Raw genomic sequence first — 15,741 nt, forward strand, 5'->3', positions numbered from 1 at the left:
GGATGATCAATGGAAACAGGATGCACCTGAGCTCAATTTAAGAGTCTCATAGCAAAGGGTCTGAATACTTGTGTAAATAAGGTACTGCTGTTGTTTATTTTGAATAAATTAGCAAAAATAAATAAAAATCTGTTTTTGTTTTGCCATTATGGGTATTGTGTGTAGATTGATGAGATGTTTTGTTTTAATCAATTTGAGAATAAAGCTGTAACGTAACAAAATGTGGAAAAAGTCAAGGGGCCTGAATAATTTCCGAATGCACTGTATGCTTATTTAGTCAATATAAAGGATGTCGAAATCAATGCTGGGAGAGCTCTGGCCTCCTACCTCGTAGAGAGAGCGCTGGACGCTGTAGCAGGGGTTGGCTGCCACATACTTCAGTGCCCTGCAGAGGGTACGCAGGCTGTAGTGGGGATGGTGTCCAGTCCCGTCCACCAGTTTGGAGGTAGCCTCCTTACGCACCGTCAGGTAAAAGCTGCAGCAGCAAATACATATTTTTTATTAAAATATATCAATTAATCAATCAAATCAGCAATCAATATGACATTACATTCAACGTGACTTTGTGGAAACTTGATGAGCCACGTGATGCATATGACTGAGGACAGTATGTAATCTGACCCCTGACCTTATAATCCCGTTGATGACGTTCTTATTGGGGTTCAGGCCTTTCAGGTAGTCAGACACCAGGATGCGCAGGTCTCCCTCATTCTCCAGCTCCTCCACATACAGCTCAGTGAACCTGGGAAAGAAAGAGAGCAGCATGTCAAACCACAGCTAGTTGGGCCGCCAGATCCCGAACAGCTAGTTGGGCCGCCAGATCCCGAACAGCTAGTTGGGCCGCCAGATCCCGAACAGCTAGTTGGGCCGCCAGATCCCGAACAGCTAGTTGGGCCGCCAGATCCCGAACAGCTAGTTGGGCCGCCAGATCCCGAACAGCTAGTTGGGCTGCCAGATCCTGATAAGGTAGTAGGTTTGCCAGTATGCTCATAAGTTAAAGACATTTCAGTCAAACTCCAGGCCAGCACAGCCCATGTTCTAACCTGTTCCGAATGCCCAGGGGCAGGTTCCTCTTCCCCACGTCAGTCGCTGGGTTCATGCAGGCAAAGAGGCGGAAGTCTGGATGGCGAACCAGGGGCTCTGTACAAAAATAATAATAATAATAATTCCAGTAGCAGCATCAAAGTGATCATATTTCCAAGGTCATAATCAGTTAATACCTTTATGACCAAAGCCATGACAATAACAATATGCAATTTATTACACGTAATGCAACAGTGATATAAAGTGTTATAACATGCTATGGAGAGCAGTGGGCGCCTCACCAGTGTCTCCGCGGTCCAGCAGCACCAGAGAGCCGGCGGTGCCTTCCAGCAGGCCACTCAGACACTCCAGAGTCTCTGCTGCAGCCAGGTTCATCTCATCCAGCAGGATCCACTCTCCCTTCTTCACCGCCTGGGCCAGAGTCCCCTGTAGAGACACACACAGTTTAAAATCACAGCAGGTTGGTGGTCAACAGGGATATGTAGTGTGTGTGTGTGTGTGTGAGAGAGAGACAATTTAGGAAAACATTTACCTCTACAAAGGCAAAGACCAGTGCGGTCTCACAGGCTCTGATCTGCTGCTGTGTCTGAGCCAGCCTCACGGCCAGGGTTTCCCACTGCTCCTGCAACAAGGCGGCTGGGGAAACCAGCACACAAAAACAGATTGAGAACAGCCTAAGGCAACACTCACATTTCTGTCACAGTGAGAGTAGGAGTAAGCTATTCAAGACAAGAAGGAATGAAGGTACTTCCTTTGGTTGTTTTCCAAATGGCAACACTATTATCTATATGATGCACTACAGTGCCTTCCAAAAGTATTCACACCCCTTGATTTTTTCCACATTCAGTTATGTTACAGTCTGGATTTAAAGTTAATTAAAGTTCATGTACTCTGTATGCAATAATAGTGTTTAACATGATTTTTGAATGACTACCTCATCTTTGTACCTCACATATTAAATTATCTGTAAGGTCCCTCTGTCAAGCAGTGAATTTCAAGCACAGATTCGACCACAAAGACCATGGAGGTTTTAAAGAAGGACAACTGTTTTTTTTAAAGCACTTTGAACTTGGTGAAGTTATTACACTTTGGAAGGTGTATCAAAACACCCAGTCACTACAAATATACAGCCGTCCTTCCTAGCTCAGTTGCCGGAGAGGAAGGAAACCGCTCAGGGATTTCACCATGAGGCCAAATCCAGAATTGAATGGCAGCGATATGAGAAAACTGAGGATGGATCAACAACATTGTAGTTACTCCACAAAACTAACCTAATTAACAGAATGAAAAGAAGGAAGCCTGCACATAATAAAAATATTCAAAACATGCCTCCTGTGTGCAACAAGGCACGAAATAAGGACAATAACCTAAAATACAAGGCCAAATCTACTCTGGAGTTGCTTACCAAGACAGTGAATGTTCCTCAGTGGCCGACTTACAGTTTTGACTTAAAATATACAGTTGAAGTCGGAGGTTTACATACACCTTAGCCAAATATATTTAAACTCAGTGTTTCACAATTCCTGACATTTAATTCTAGTACAAATTCCCTGTCTTAGGTCAGTTAGGATCACCACTTTATTTTAAGAATGTGAAAGAGATGATTTATTTCAGCTTTTATTTCTTTCATCACATTCCCAGTCAGGTTGCAAGCCTCCCTCTTTTTCCTCCAAACATAACGAAGGTCATTATGGCCAACAGTTCTATTTTTGTTTCATCAGACCAGAAGACATTCCTCCAAAAAGTACGATCTTTGTCCCCTTGTGCAGTTGCAAACCGTAGTCTGGCTTTTTTATGGCGGATTTGGAGCAGCGGCTTCTTCCTTGCTGAGCGGCCTATCAGGTTACTTTTGTACCTGTTTCTACCAGCATCTTCACAAGGTCCTTTGCTGTTGTTCTGGGATTGATTTGCACTTTTCACACCAAAGTACGTTCATCTCCAGGAGGCAGAACGCGTCTCCTTCCTGAGCGGTATGACGGCTGCGTGGTCCCACGCGGTATAACGGCTGTGTGGTCCCATGCTGTTTATACTTCCGTACTATTGTTTGTACAGATGAATGTGGTACATTCAGGCATTTGGAAATTGCTCCCAAGGATGTAACAGACTTGTGGAAGTCTACAATTTTGTTTCTGAGGTCTTGGCTGATTGCTTTTGATTTCCCCATGATGTCAAGCAAAGAGGCACTGAGTTTGAAGGTAGGCCTTGAAATACCCACAGGTACACCTCCAATTGACTCAAATGATGTCAATTGGCCTATCAGAAGCTTCTAAAGCCATGACATAATTTTATGGAATTTACCAAGCTGTTTCAAGGCACAGTCAATTTAGTGTATGTAAAGTTCTGACCCACTGGAATTGTGATACAGTGAATAAGTGAAATAATCTGTCTGTAAACAATTGTTGGAAAAATGACTTGTGTCATGCACAAAGTAGATGTCCTAACCAACTTGCCAAAACTCTAGTTTGTTATCAAGAAATTTGCAGAGTGGTTGAAAAACAAGTTTTAATGAATCCAACCTAAGTGTATGTAAACTTCCGACTTCAACTGTACCTGAAAATCTAGAGAACAAAAAAAAATCAAGAACTGAAAATGGTTGTCAAGCAATCATCAACAACCAATTTGACAGAGCTTGATTAAGTTTAAAAATAATAAAATGGGCAAATGTTGTACAATCCAGTTGTGGAAAATTATTTGAGACATACCCAGAAAGACTTACAACTGTAATCACTGCCAAAGGTGCTTCTACAGTATTGACTCAGGGGTGTGAATATTTATGTGAATAATGTTCTAACATTTCTAAAAACATGTTTTCACTGTCACTATGGGGTATTGTACGCAGATAAAAACATTATTTAAAAAATGTAATCAATTCTGAATTCAGGCACCACAAATGTGGAATAAGTCAAGGGATATGAAAACTTTCTGAAGCCATTATTTTTTATTTTACCTTTATTTAACTAGGCAAGTCAGTTAAGAACAAATTCTTATTGTCAATGACGGCCTAGGAACAGTGGGTTCAGGGGCAGAACGACAGATTTGTACCTTGTCAGCTCAGGGGTTTGAACTTGCAACCTTCCGGTTACTAGTCCAACGCTCTAACCACTAGGCTACCATGCCGCCCATTAGGGAATAGGGTGTCATTTGGGGATGCCAACAATATCTAAAGAGTGTGGTGGTACCATTGTTTTTTTCCTGCAGCTCCGACTTGTTGAGGGCCGACTTGCAAACGTGGTCCATGAGCTTAAGGAGGTCCTGCCAGCGCTTGCCTCTGAAGCAGGTCTGCACGTGGCCCAGGAAGGTCAGGTTCTGCTTGCGGGAGTACGTCTGGGAGAACACGTCCTCGAAGGCCTCGCGCAGGGGCAGCAGGATCAGCTTGTGGTCCACTGGTTTATACCTTAGATCAGGGAAGAGAATATGCCTACTCAGTACCAATGCAGGCCAGGGTAATATCCCTGTCTGAATATGCTGGTATAGGTGTAAGTTCATACAAGAAAGGACTAATTCCCTTACCCTCCTAGCAGGTCAGCTGTATCACTCTGCTGGTTCATATTCACCACCCGTAACCTGTGTCCTAGAGAGGGAGCGAGAGAGAAGGGGTACATAGGTGTTGGTTAGTGGGTACCCCTATACCATGTTGTCTGAGAGAAGCTTTCTGGCAGAGTGTTGCATCTCACCAGTGATTCCAGCCAGGTACTGCACAGTGGATGTCTTGCCCGTGCCAGTCTCTCCGACCAACAGAATGGGCTCGCCCTGGGTAACACACACTGCTAGCTGTTCCAAAAGCACTGCAGAGGGCCGCGTGGCAGCAAATGTCTGCTTCTCACTGTGCACATTGAGATACACATAGGTTAGGTTACACTTTTACTCAAATTTTACCTACAACAATTTCAACATGCATATATTTGAAACCAGGTCAAAATATCTATTAATAATACATTCATCAACAAATATACTTTTTTGTTCCCCCCCAATTGTAGATTTCCAAAGGTGCCTTTCTGCTGTAGGGTTTTTGATTTTAGTCATATGCTGAGGACTGGAATATTTGTTGGTTTATCAAAGTGTGTAGTTAGGGATCAATTCAATGTTTATTCAATCAACCAGCGGGAGTCTATTTGGCTGGGTAAGTGTTGGGCCTGGCAAAGCGACAGTAACGTCCATATTGTCTAAACAGACAGGTTACGGGCACAGACTGGCAGGGCTGGCAGCCTGACTCAGTGTGTTCCATAAGCGACAGCTGCCAGGCAAATATCGGACTACTAACCCTTATGTGGCCGGGTACTTAATTGACTAACAAATTGCGGTACATCAGATGGCAACTAATTCGATTTAGGGTCACACATTCCGCTGACTTACTTGCAGATGCGGACCACTTCGTTCTGCTTCCGTTCCAGGGTCACTCTGCCCACCAAAGCCTCCAGCTCTGTGACAGAGATGCCAGGCTGGTACATCTGGCAGAAATGTGCAGCCTGAGAGGCAAACGACCATAGAAATAAGAATTAATAGAATGGCTTGGAAGTTCTAACCTTAGAAATAAGAATTAATTCATGTATTCTTATTTCTATGCACACAACCATCATGTCAACAGTCAACAACCATCACCATGTCTGAGTCCAATAAAGCACACGTGGCAAATGGCACTCAAGGGCTCTGGTCAAAAGTAGTGCCCTATATAGGGAATAGAGTGCCATTTGGGACTAGCTCTATGTCAGGAGACTGTAGATCATACATCATGTCCTAAAGTACGACAAACTTGTACATCAGTACTGAACTGGTTTTGATATACTGTCAGCAGAGGCCCATCATTTGCAGTGATGCTGGACTTGCCTTCTCTTTGGAGATGTTGAGCTTGCTCCCGATGACCTCAGCCATGCACAGCCTCCTCTCTGGTCGGGATAGCATAGCTGTAAAGCAGTCTAGGGCCTAAAAGGGGGTGAAAGCCACAAAACAGTATAGTCAACAAGAGCATTCTTTTTTTGGGCGGCAAATTGTTAAAAGTTTCTGACACTGTTACAGCTACATTGATTTTCCATTCAAATATGGATTGTGCTAACTCAATGAATCTATTCGCAGTCCATACTAAACTAGCTTTGTTCAACCAACCCAATCCACAGTCAGTTCTGGTTCAGGAGGCTAACCCTAAAGAGCCACGAAAAAAGTGTTGAACACATCGAGCCCTATTACAGCTAAATGATTTTCCATCCTAACATAGATTAGGTAATAACCTTAACAGAGTCTAACCTTGCCAGTTCTACATAGCCACAGAGTTCTAAGAGACAAGTTCAGAATTATCCGTGGTGAACAACAGTTCAAGCCCGAAAGCTTCTTTAACATAGTAAACAATGGCAGGAGGGTGACAACATTGCAATGACAGCCTGTGCTGCTGTGACTCGAGGCTCACCTCTAAGAAGACATGTTGAGCGGTGGCAGACGAGGTGCTGTCAAAGTTACTGCTGATCCTCTCACACCATTTCAGCAGGTCTCTGTAAAATATAGAGTAGAGGTTACATAAGGGCTCTCCAACCCTGTTCCTGGAGAGCTACCCTCCTGTAGGTTCACTCCAACCCTGTTGCTGGAGAGCTACCCTCCTGTAGGTTCACTCCAACCCTGTTCCTGGAGAGCTACCCTCCTGTAGGTTCACTCCAACCCTGTTCCTGGAGAGCTACCCTCCTGTAGGTTCACTCCAACCCTGTTCCTGGAGAGCTACCCTCCTGTAGGTTCACTCCAACCCTGTTCCTGGAGAGCTACCCTCCTGTAGGTTCACTCCAACCCTGTTCCTGGAGAGCTACCCTCCTGTAAGTTCACTCCAACCCTGTTCCTGGAGAGCTACCCTCCTGTAGGTTTTCACTCCAACCCTGTTCCTGGAGAGCTACCCTCCTGTAGGTTTTCACTCCAACCCTGTTCCTGGAGAACGACCCTCCTGTAGGTTTTCACTCCAACTCTGTTCCTGGAGAACTACCCTCCTGTAGGTTTTCACTCCAACCCTGTTCCTGGAGAGCTACCCTCCTGTAGGTTTTCACTCCAACCCTGTTCCTGGAGAGCTACCCTCCTGTAGGTTTTCACTCCAACCCTGTTCCTGGAGAACTACCCTCCTGTAGGTTTTCACTCCAACCACAGTTGTAACTAACCTGATTCACTTTATCAACCACTATATTATTAGAATCAGGTGTGCTAGATTAAGGTTGGAGGGAAAATCTACAGGACGGAACAGGGTTGAAGAGCCCTGGGTTACATAAATATGGCAATGATAAACAGAGGAGTTGGCTTAAGGACATACAGATTTAGGACCAGGTTAAGTTTTCCATCAATGATTGGAGAAAAGATTCACCTGAGAAACAGTTGATCCAATAGCGCTGTCCTGACCTACATTCTGTCCTGACCTACATAAGAGCTTAGTAGGCCAGGTTGCAAACTCAAATGAAAACGACATTCAGTATGTACATTAACTGCAGTGATGCATGCAGCTCTAAAATGTATAATTATCCAAGTGGCCCACAGCGGCGTATGGAACAACATGCTCACATTTTGATTTGATTTTACACCAAGGGAAAAGCCCTGAGCCCAACACGTACACACAGGTATTCCCAGTATGAACTCTTACAAATGGGTGAAAAACAAGTGGCCTCCACAAAATGAGAGGATCAGGTCTGAACTGGTTACCTAATGATAAGGGCTGTCCTGGTGTAACGTCTAGCATCTGTGGATCCAGCTCTATAGAAAAGAACGGTCCAATCGATGGGCCATCGATCGCAGGCAGCAGCACCCAGTGGAAAGCTAATTAAAGTCCTGAGGGCTAGCTGCCTGGTCATTTCATCTCCCAGTGGGCCAGTGCAGATCCTAATGTAAACCCCACAACCCACCTCTGCTCTGGGACGCATGTGGTGGGATGGATGGGGCCGCTGGGTTTACCTGTATCTGGGGCTTGACCATTACTGTAGATCTGAGCAGCTAGGGAATCATGACAATGAGTTCATCACCAGTTCATACTGGCAGAGAGACAGTGTCATCTTTCAATGCAGCAGAAAAAATATTGTGTATAGACACCTATGGTGGGAATCAGATAAACCATGAGAACTGAACAGAAATAAATTGCTCATTGCTACAAAATGAGACAGAAAAGCTAAAGGTAAATAAAAGGGGGGAGCTGAAAATAAGAGCATATATTTTTATTGTATTTAACTAGGTGAGTCAGTTAAGAACAAATTCTTATTAACACTGACGGCCTACCAAAAGGCCTCCTGCGAGGATGGGGTCCTGGGATTAAAAATAAACACAATATATATACAGATCAACACACACATCACAACAAGAGAGACAACACAACATAAAGGGAGACCTAAGACAACAACATAGCAATGCAGCAACACATGACAACACAGCATGGTAGCAACACAACATAACATGATAGCAGCCATAGCATGCCATTACCTCAGTGACAGTCCCCTCCCCTCCAGGGATGTGGTCTTGTCCTCCAGCCTGTGATGAGACACCTCTGGTGCATGAATAAGGTCTGTGTGGCCCAGTGCCACCGGGTCAGGGTGCCTCTCTCCAGTCAGCTGGCAGTAGATGTCGAGTAGGCGCTCCACCACAACCGTTAGGTTAGGGTACCGGTTCACCAGCACCTGCACAGGCAAAGAACAACAGTTAAAGAGAGATTTAAAGAGAATTAAAACAATGTTTCAATTGCAAATTATATCCAAGTTTCCAAAGGCAAAGAACAACACGACTGTTAGCTTCAGGAACTTCATTTGTAAGATACAACTGGTTATAAAGTACAGTGCGATTAGGATTCTGTAGTACATCATACCAGAAAAAAACCACACTTGAAACAGAGGATACACTGGTCATTTTATAGACCACAGGGAATTGATGTGGACTCCATTGGAGCATGTCCTCAGTCGTCTCACCTTCTTCAGTTCCTCTCGTGCCATGTTTCCAATCTGTAGTTTAGTCCAGTACTTGTCCAAGAGAGCTGCGTGGGTGTTCTGTGGCCTGTACCAGCCTCCGGCACTGTGGAACATTCTACAGATACACACAAACATCACAGTTATTTTCTGTGTAAAAGGAGGATGATATTCATTGGGTCACACGTGGGCCACATGACATTCTTACCTTCTCGTAGCAAAGAATTGGAAGCCTGGAGCCACTTCAATGCAGTCCTCCCGTCCTGGGATCATCAGCTGTTTATTCTCCATCAAGGGAAGGAGTACAGATATCTGCAAGGCATACAACTCATTTGATAAAATACCTTGTAGCCTTGAACCTACTACTACAGTAATAACTACATTAACAGGTCACTTCATGTAATTCCATGCGTGATTCAGCTGTGCAAAAACCCACCACGTCCAGAGGAGCATGGTCAATGTCCTCCAACAGAATCCAATGTCCTTTAGAGACAGCCTGTGTCAGGGAACCTGGCTGCCATACAAACTTCCCTGGGATATCAGTACAGCGATACATCCCAAGCAACATCTGCAATAAAGCAGCAAAGAGATTAGATCATTCCTATCAACCGTTCAAAAACAGTAGAATGCGCTCAGAGGACGACACTAGTGTTCCAGGAAAAATATAAAGTACCAGTCAAAAGTTTGGACACACCTACTCATTCAAGGGTTTCTTTATTTTTACTATTTTCTAGATAGTAGAATAATAGTGAAGACATCAAAACTATGAAATAATACAAGTACTAGTAACCAATAAAGTGTTAAACAAATCAAAATATATTGTATGAGATTCTTCAAAGCAGCCACCCTTTGCCTTGATGACAGCTTTACACACACTTGGCATTCTCTCAACCAGCTTCACCTGGAATGCTTTTCCAAAAAAGTATTGAAAAGTCTTGAAGGAGTTCCCACATATGCTGAGCACTTGGCTGACTGCTTTTCTTTCACTCTGCAGTCCGACTCATTCCAAACACTCTCAGTTGAGTTGAGGTTAGGTGATTGTGGAGGCCAGGTCATCTGAAGCAGCACTCCATCACTCTACTTCTTGGTCAAATAGCCCTTACACAGCCCGGAGGTGTGTTGGGTCATTGTCCTGTTGAAAACAAATGAAAGTCCCACGAAGCGCAAACCAGATGGGATGGCGTATCGATGCAGAATGCTGAGGTAGCCATACTGGTTAAGTGTGCCTTCAATTCTAAATAAATCTCTGACAGTGTCACCAGCAAAGCACCCCCAAACCACCTCCTCTATGCTTCACGGTGGGAACCACACATGTAGAGATCATCCATTCACCTACTCTGCGTCTCACAAAGACACAGTGGTTGGAACCAAAAATCTCAAGTTTGGACTCAGACCAAAAGTACAGATTTCCATTGGTGTAATGTCCATTGCTGGTGTTTCTTGGCCCAAGCAAGTCTCTTCTTCTTATTGGTGTCCTTTAGTCATGGTTTCTTTGCAGCAATTTGACCATGAAGTCCTGATTCACGCAGTCTCCTCCGAACATTTGATGTTGAGATTTGTCTGTTACTTGAACTCTGTGAAGTATGTATTTGGGCCGCAATTTCTGAGGCAGTTAACTCTAATGAACTTAAAAACAAAAATATTTCACCTTTATTTAACCAGGTGGGCTAGTTGAGAACAAGTTCTCATTTGCAACTGCGACCTGGCCAAGATAAAGCATAGCAGTGTGAACAGACAACAGAGTTACACATGGAGTAAACAAGTCAATAATACAGTAGAAAAAAGGAGAGTCTATATACATTGTGTGCAAAAGGCATGAGGAGGTAGGCGAATAATTACAATTTTGCAGATTAACACTGGAGTGATAAATGATCAGATGGTCATGTACAGGTAGAGATATTGGTGTGCAAAAGAGCAGAAAAGTAAATAAATATAAACTGTATGGGGATGAGGTAGGTAAAAATGGGTGGGCTATTTACCGATAGACTATGTACAGCTGCAGCGATCGGTTAGCTGCTCAGATAGCAGATGTTGGAAGTTGGTGAGGGAGATAAAAGTCTCCAACTTCAGCAATTTTTGCAATTCGTTCCAGTCACAGGCAGCAGAGAACTGGAACGAAAGGCGGCCAAATGAAGTGTTGGCTTTAGGGATGATCAGTGAGATACACCTGCTGGAGCGCGTGTGCTACGGGTGGGTGTTGCCATCGTGACCAGTGAACTGAGATAAGGCAGAGCTTTACCTAGCATGGACTTGTAAATGACCTGGAGCCAGTGGGCCTGGCGATGAATATGTAGCAGGGCCAGCCGACTAGAGCATACAGGTCGCAGTGGTGGGTGGTATAAGGTGCTTTAGTAACAAAACGGATGGCACTGTGATAAACTGCATCCAGTTTGCTGAGTAGAGTCCTCTGCAGCAGAGGTAACTCTGGGTCTTCCTTTCCTATGGCAGTCCTCATGAGATCCAGTTTTATCATAGAGCTTGATGGTTTTTGCGACTGCGCTTGAAGAAACTTGAAAAGTTCTTGAAATGTTCCGGATTAACTGACCTGCATGTCTTAAAGTAATGATGGTCTGTTATTTTGCTTTGTTTATTTGAGCTGCTTTTGCCATAATATGGACATGGTCTTTTACTAAATAGGGATATCTTCTGTATAGCACCCCTACCGTGCCACAACAACTGATTGGCTCAAATGCATTAAGCAGAAAATCAATTATTTAAAAAAGTACACATGTTAATTGAAATGCACTTCATGAAGCTAGTTGAGATAATGCCAAAAGTGTGCAAAGCTGTCATCAAGGCAAAGGGTGGCTACTTTGAAGAAGCTCAAATATAAAATACTATTTTGGTTACTACATGATTGATGATACATATGGGGCGACATGTAGCCAAGTGGTTAGAGCACTGGGCCAGTAACCGAAAGGTTGCTAGATCATATCCCTGAGCAGACAAGGTCAAATCTGTTGTTCTGCCCCTGACAAAGGCAGTTAACCCACTGTTCCTAGAACATCATTGAAAATTTGATCTTAACTGATTTGCCTAGATAAAGGTTTTTTAAATTGTATTTTATGATTCCACGTGTTATTTCATAGTTTTAATGTCTTCACTATTATTCTACAATGTAGAAAACAGTAAAGATAAAGAAAAACAATTGAATGAGTCGGTACAGTTGAAGTCGAAAGTTTACATACACCTTAACCAAATACATCTAAACTCAGTTTTTCACAATTCCTGACATTTAATCAGAGTAAAAATTCCCTGTATTAGGTCAATTAGGATCACCACTTTATTTTAAGAATGTGAAATGTCAGAATAATAGTAGAGAGAATGATTTATTTAAGATATTAAAAATCTTTCATCACATTCCCAGTGGGTCAGAAGTTTACATACACTCAATTAGTATTTGGTAGCATTGCCGTTAAATTGTTCAACTTGGGTCAAACATTTTGGGTAGCCTTCCACAAGCTTCCCACAATAAGTTGGGTGAATTTTGGCCCATTCATCCTGACAGATCTGGTGTAATGGAGTCAGGTTTGTAGGCCTCCTTGCTCACACACACACTTCTTCAGTTCTGCCCCTCCTGCAGCAAAGCACCCCCACAACATGATGCTGTAATCCCAGTGCTTCACGTTTGGGATGGTGTTCTTGTTAACAAACTATAGTTTTGGCAAGTCGGTTAGGACATCTACTTTGTGCATTACACAAGTAATTTTTCCAACAATTGTTTACAGACAGATTATTTCACTTATAATTCATTGTATCAAAATTCCAGTGGGTTAGAAGTTTACATACGCTAAGTTGACTGTGCCTTGAAACAGCTTGGAAATGGCTTTAGAAACTTCTGATAGGCTAATTGACATAATGTGAGTCAATTGGAGGTGTACCTGTGGATGTATTTCAAGGCCTATCTTCAAACTCAGTGCCTCTTTGCTTGACATCATGGGAAAATCAAAAGCAATCAGCCAAGACCACAAGTCTGGTTCATCCTTGGGAGAAATGTCCAAATGCCTGAAGGTACCACGTTCATCTGTACAAACAATAGTATGCAAGTTTAAACACCATGGGACCACGCTGCCGTCATACCACTCAGGAAGGACACACGTTCTGTCTCCTAGAGATGTACGTACTTTGGTGCCAAAAGTGCAAATGAATCCCAGAACAACAGCAAAGGACCATGTGAAGATGCTGGCGGAAACAGGTACAAAAGTATCTATGTCCACAGTAAAACGAGTCCTATATCGATATAACCTGAAAGGGCGCTCAGCAAGGAAGAAGCCACTGCTTCAAAACCACCAGGAAAAAAGCCAGCCTACGGTTTGCAACTATATATATAGGGACAAATATCGTATTTTGGAGAAATGTCCTCTGGTCTGATGAAACAAAAATGGAACTGTTTGGCCGTAATGACCATTGTTATGTTTGGAGGAAAAAGGGGGAGGCTTGCATCCCGAAGAAGAAATTTGTGGAGTGGTTGAAAAACGAGTTTTAATGACTCCAACCTAAGTGTATGTAACCTTCCGACTTCAACTGAATGTCTAAACCTTTGACTGGTACTGTATATTTTATAGATTGCTACATTGGATCACTGCACTTACTTTGCTGTCAGTTTGATCCCCAAGTTGAACTTTGAGAATCTCTGGTGTTTTGGTATGTCCGGTCACTGCAGCCAAGAATTCCACCAGGGCTGTTTTACCACATCCAATGGGCCCTTCCAAAAGAACAGCCTTCTGGGATGCCACGGCCATGGCCAGTCTCCGCAGGTTGCGGCAGGTTGAGTCCACTAGCACCAGATGTTTTAGGTTACCCTAGAGTTAGTAAGAGAACAAATGTAATGCCACCTATCAAATCAACACCACTGATGTAGTTTGAACCATATATTCCATAGTATTTCACAAACAATCAATCTCTAACTTTAAGCAGGAGGTCGTTAGACTGGCTACCAGTCTGTTTCTGCTCTCCTGCCAACTACTAATGGAATTGCCATTCCAAATAGCTTGCCAATAACAATGGAGTAGGCAAAAGCACAAACAGATCTGGGACCACGATAGGAAGTCTTACCTGCTCTGTCTGTTTTGGGGCGATCCTAGGTAATACCACCCCACAGACAGCCACCACGGTCTGGGACAGGTCCTCTGACACCACCTGGCCCCGGGTGAACTTGTTCACCTTCTCCTGGCGCCACATTACAGTGCCCTGGTTAGCAAGCACCAGGGCCTTCTCTACCTCCAACTGCTGAGTCTCCTCCAGTGACCTGTGTGTTTATAAGCCGATAAAAGCAAAGGTTATAAACTGAACATTGTATTCATATCTGCAATCTGTGAAGACATGCAAGTCTACATTTGAGTTTACAATGTGTGCATTATAATAACATGCAAAAAAACTTTATTCATCCATCTCAATCAACGTCCACCAATCTTCAACAGTGTTCAAAATCAGTCCAATAGAAATGCACATACTTTATCTTCATGTGCAGAATCTCATCACTCGACAGCACCTTTCTCAAGAAGATGGTTTTCTGATTATCAGTCATTTGAGACACCAGAGCCAGACACTGGGCAGTGTAACTAAACGGGAAAGAATCCAGAAGATCACTAAGCTTGACTTCATATGAATACAGACAGCTGTAAAAACATCAATCAAAGCATCCAGCCTGTTTCTGTAGCGCGAGGCAGCTTGATGTACAAGTACACTCCTGGATAGGACGCTAGTCTGTCGTAGGGTCTGAGAGAGAATAGATACTGAGGGAATGGTAGACAAGGTAGATACACACCCTCGAACCATGACGTCGCTGGTGAGTAGCTGAGACACGCAAGCACTCCAGTCCCAGAGGACTCGGAACTTGGTACAGTCACTCTGGAGGAAGCGGAGAGTAGCGCCCATCAAGTCCCGCAGTTTCATCCTCCTGGGGCCGTACTGGACAGACGAGGACTCTTCACTGGTGAAGAAGAGCCTCTGGAACACTGGAGGGGCATCATTGAAGTACCTCGCAGCAAACCTGACAATGGGGAAAGTGCAACAGAGGTTATTAGAAGTAGTGGTTGATGTGGGCCAGTGCTGATCGGTAGTAAAGATTATTTTCTACTGCTTGAATACTGGCCTTTCTCATAGAATACTAATAATAATCCTCAAAAATACAAACCCTGACAGAGTAAAATATAAAGTGAGTATTGGCAGTTTTTTCATGGCACTTCAAGCCCTTAGAAGATAATGGAAAAAATAGCTAGTGTTTATGAAGAGTTTTTCCATCATGTCTAATCAGTGATCATGCAGGGTTCACTACTTACGCCTGTGCATCGGGACTGACACCGAGGAGTTTGCTAAGCGCCACACACAGGCGCTCGTGGAGATCATGGTTGATCCTGCCATCTGCTTTAATCCTCTCTGCGTTCCTCTCCAGCAGGTCAAGGATCAGGGGCCGGAGGTGGCGGGCGAGAAGCAGAGTATAGTCCTTCTCCAAAAGAAGCTGAGCCAAACAAGCTAGAATGCACTGTCTGTCCTGCTGGCTCCATATCTACAGACAGAAAGACATATCAGGGGTAAGTCAAGATTGACATTTGAATTCATTAGGACATGCCAGGCAACTATAGGCATGGGTGGGCTATGTCTCCAATCTGAAGGGAAATTCATCAATGTCATGTAAATAGCGTTCTGAGCAAAATTGTAATTAGGTCACGTTTGTATTTATTAAGATGGGGGTGTAGGTGCAGTGCAATTGTTTGGATTGTAAATAGACAAATGCATATTTAAGAGGGTGGAATATGCACGTACACATATAGGGTGCATCACTTATCAATAGGTC

The 15,741-nt window shown here is 43.6% G+C and overlaps 1 protein-coding gene across 1 annotated transcript in view; it reads right to left on the reverse strand.

Moving 5' to 3' along the window:
• The window catches only part of LOC123990659 (midasin-like), a 61,525-nt gene that overhangs the window by 45,431 nt on the left and 353 nt on the right, over window positions 1-15,741 (reverse strand). The window contains 20 exon segments of the mRNA XM_046291387.1: window positions 328-475; window positions 629-742; window positions 1,044-1,140; window positions 1,326-1,470; window positions 1,577-1,680; window positions 4,224-4,438; window positions 4,555-4,615; window positions 4,719-4,867; window positions 5,398-5,510; window positions 5,869-5,964; window positions 6,443-6,524; window positions 8,470-8,663; window positions 8,949-9,063; window positions 9,154-9,257; window positions 9,382-9,513; window positions 13,538-13,747; window positions 14,001-14,193; window positions 14,399-14,506; window positions 14,713-14,937; window positions 15,227-15,453. Coding sequence (XP_046147343.1) covers window positions 328-475; window positions 629-742; window positions 1,044-1,140; window positions 1,326-1,470; window positions 1,577-1,680; window positions 4,224-4,438; window positions 4,555-4,615; window positions 4,719-4,867; window positions 5,398-5,510; window positions 5,869-5,964; window positions 6,443-6,524; window positions 8,470-8,663; window positions 8,949-9,063; window positions 9,154-9,257; window positions 9,382-9,513; window positions 13,538-13,747; window positions 14,001-14,193; window positions 14,399-14,506; window positions 14,713-14,937; window positions 15,227-15,453 — 2,832 coding nt within the window.

This window comes from Oncorhynchus gorbuscha, linkage group LG12 (assembly GCF_021184085.1).
Source record: "Oncorhynchus gorbuscha isolate QuinsamMale2020 ecotype Even-year linkage group LG12, OgorEven_v1.0, whole genome shotgun sequence".
Lineage (NCBI taxonomy): Eukaryota > Metazoa > Chordata > Actinopteri > Salmoniformes > Salmonidae > Oncorhynchus > Oncorhynchus gorbuscha.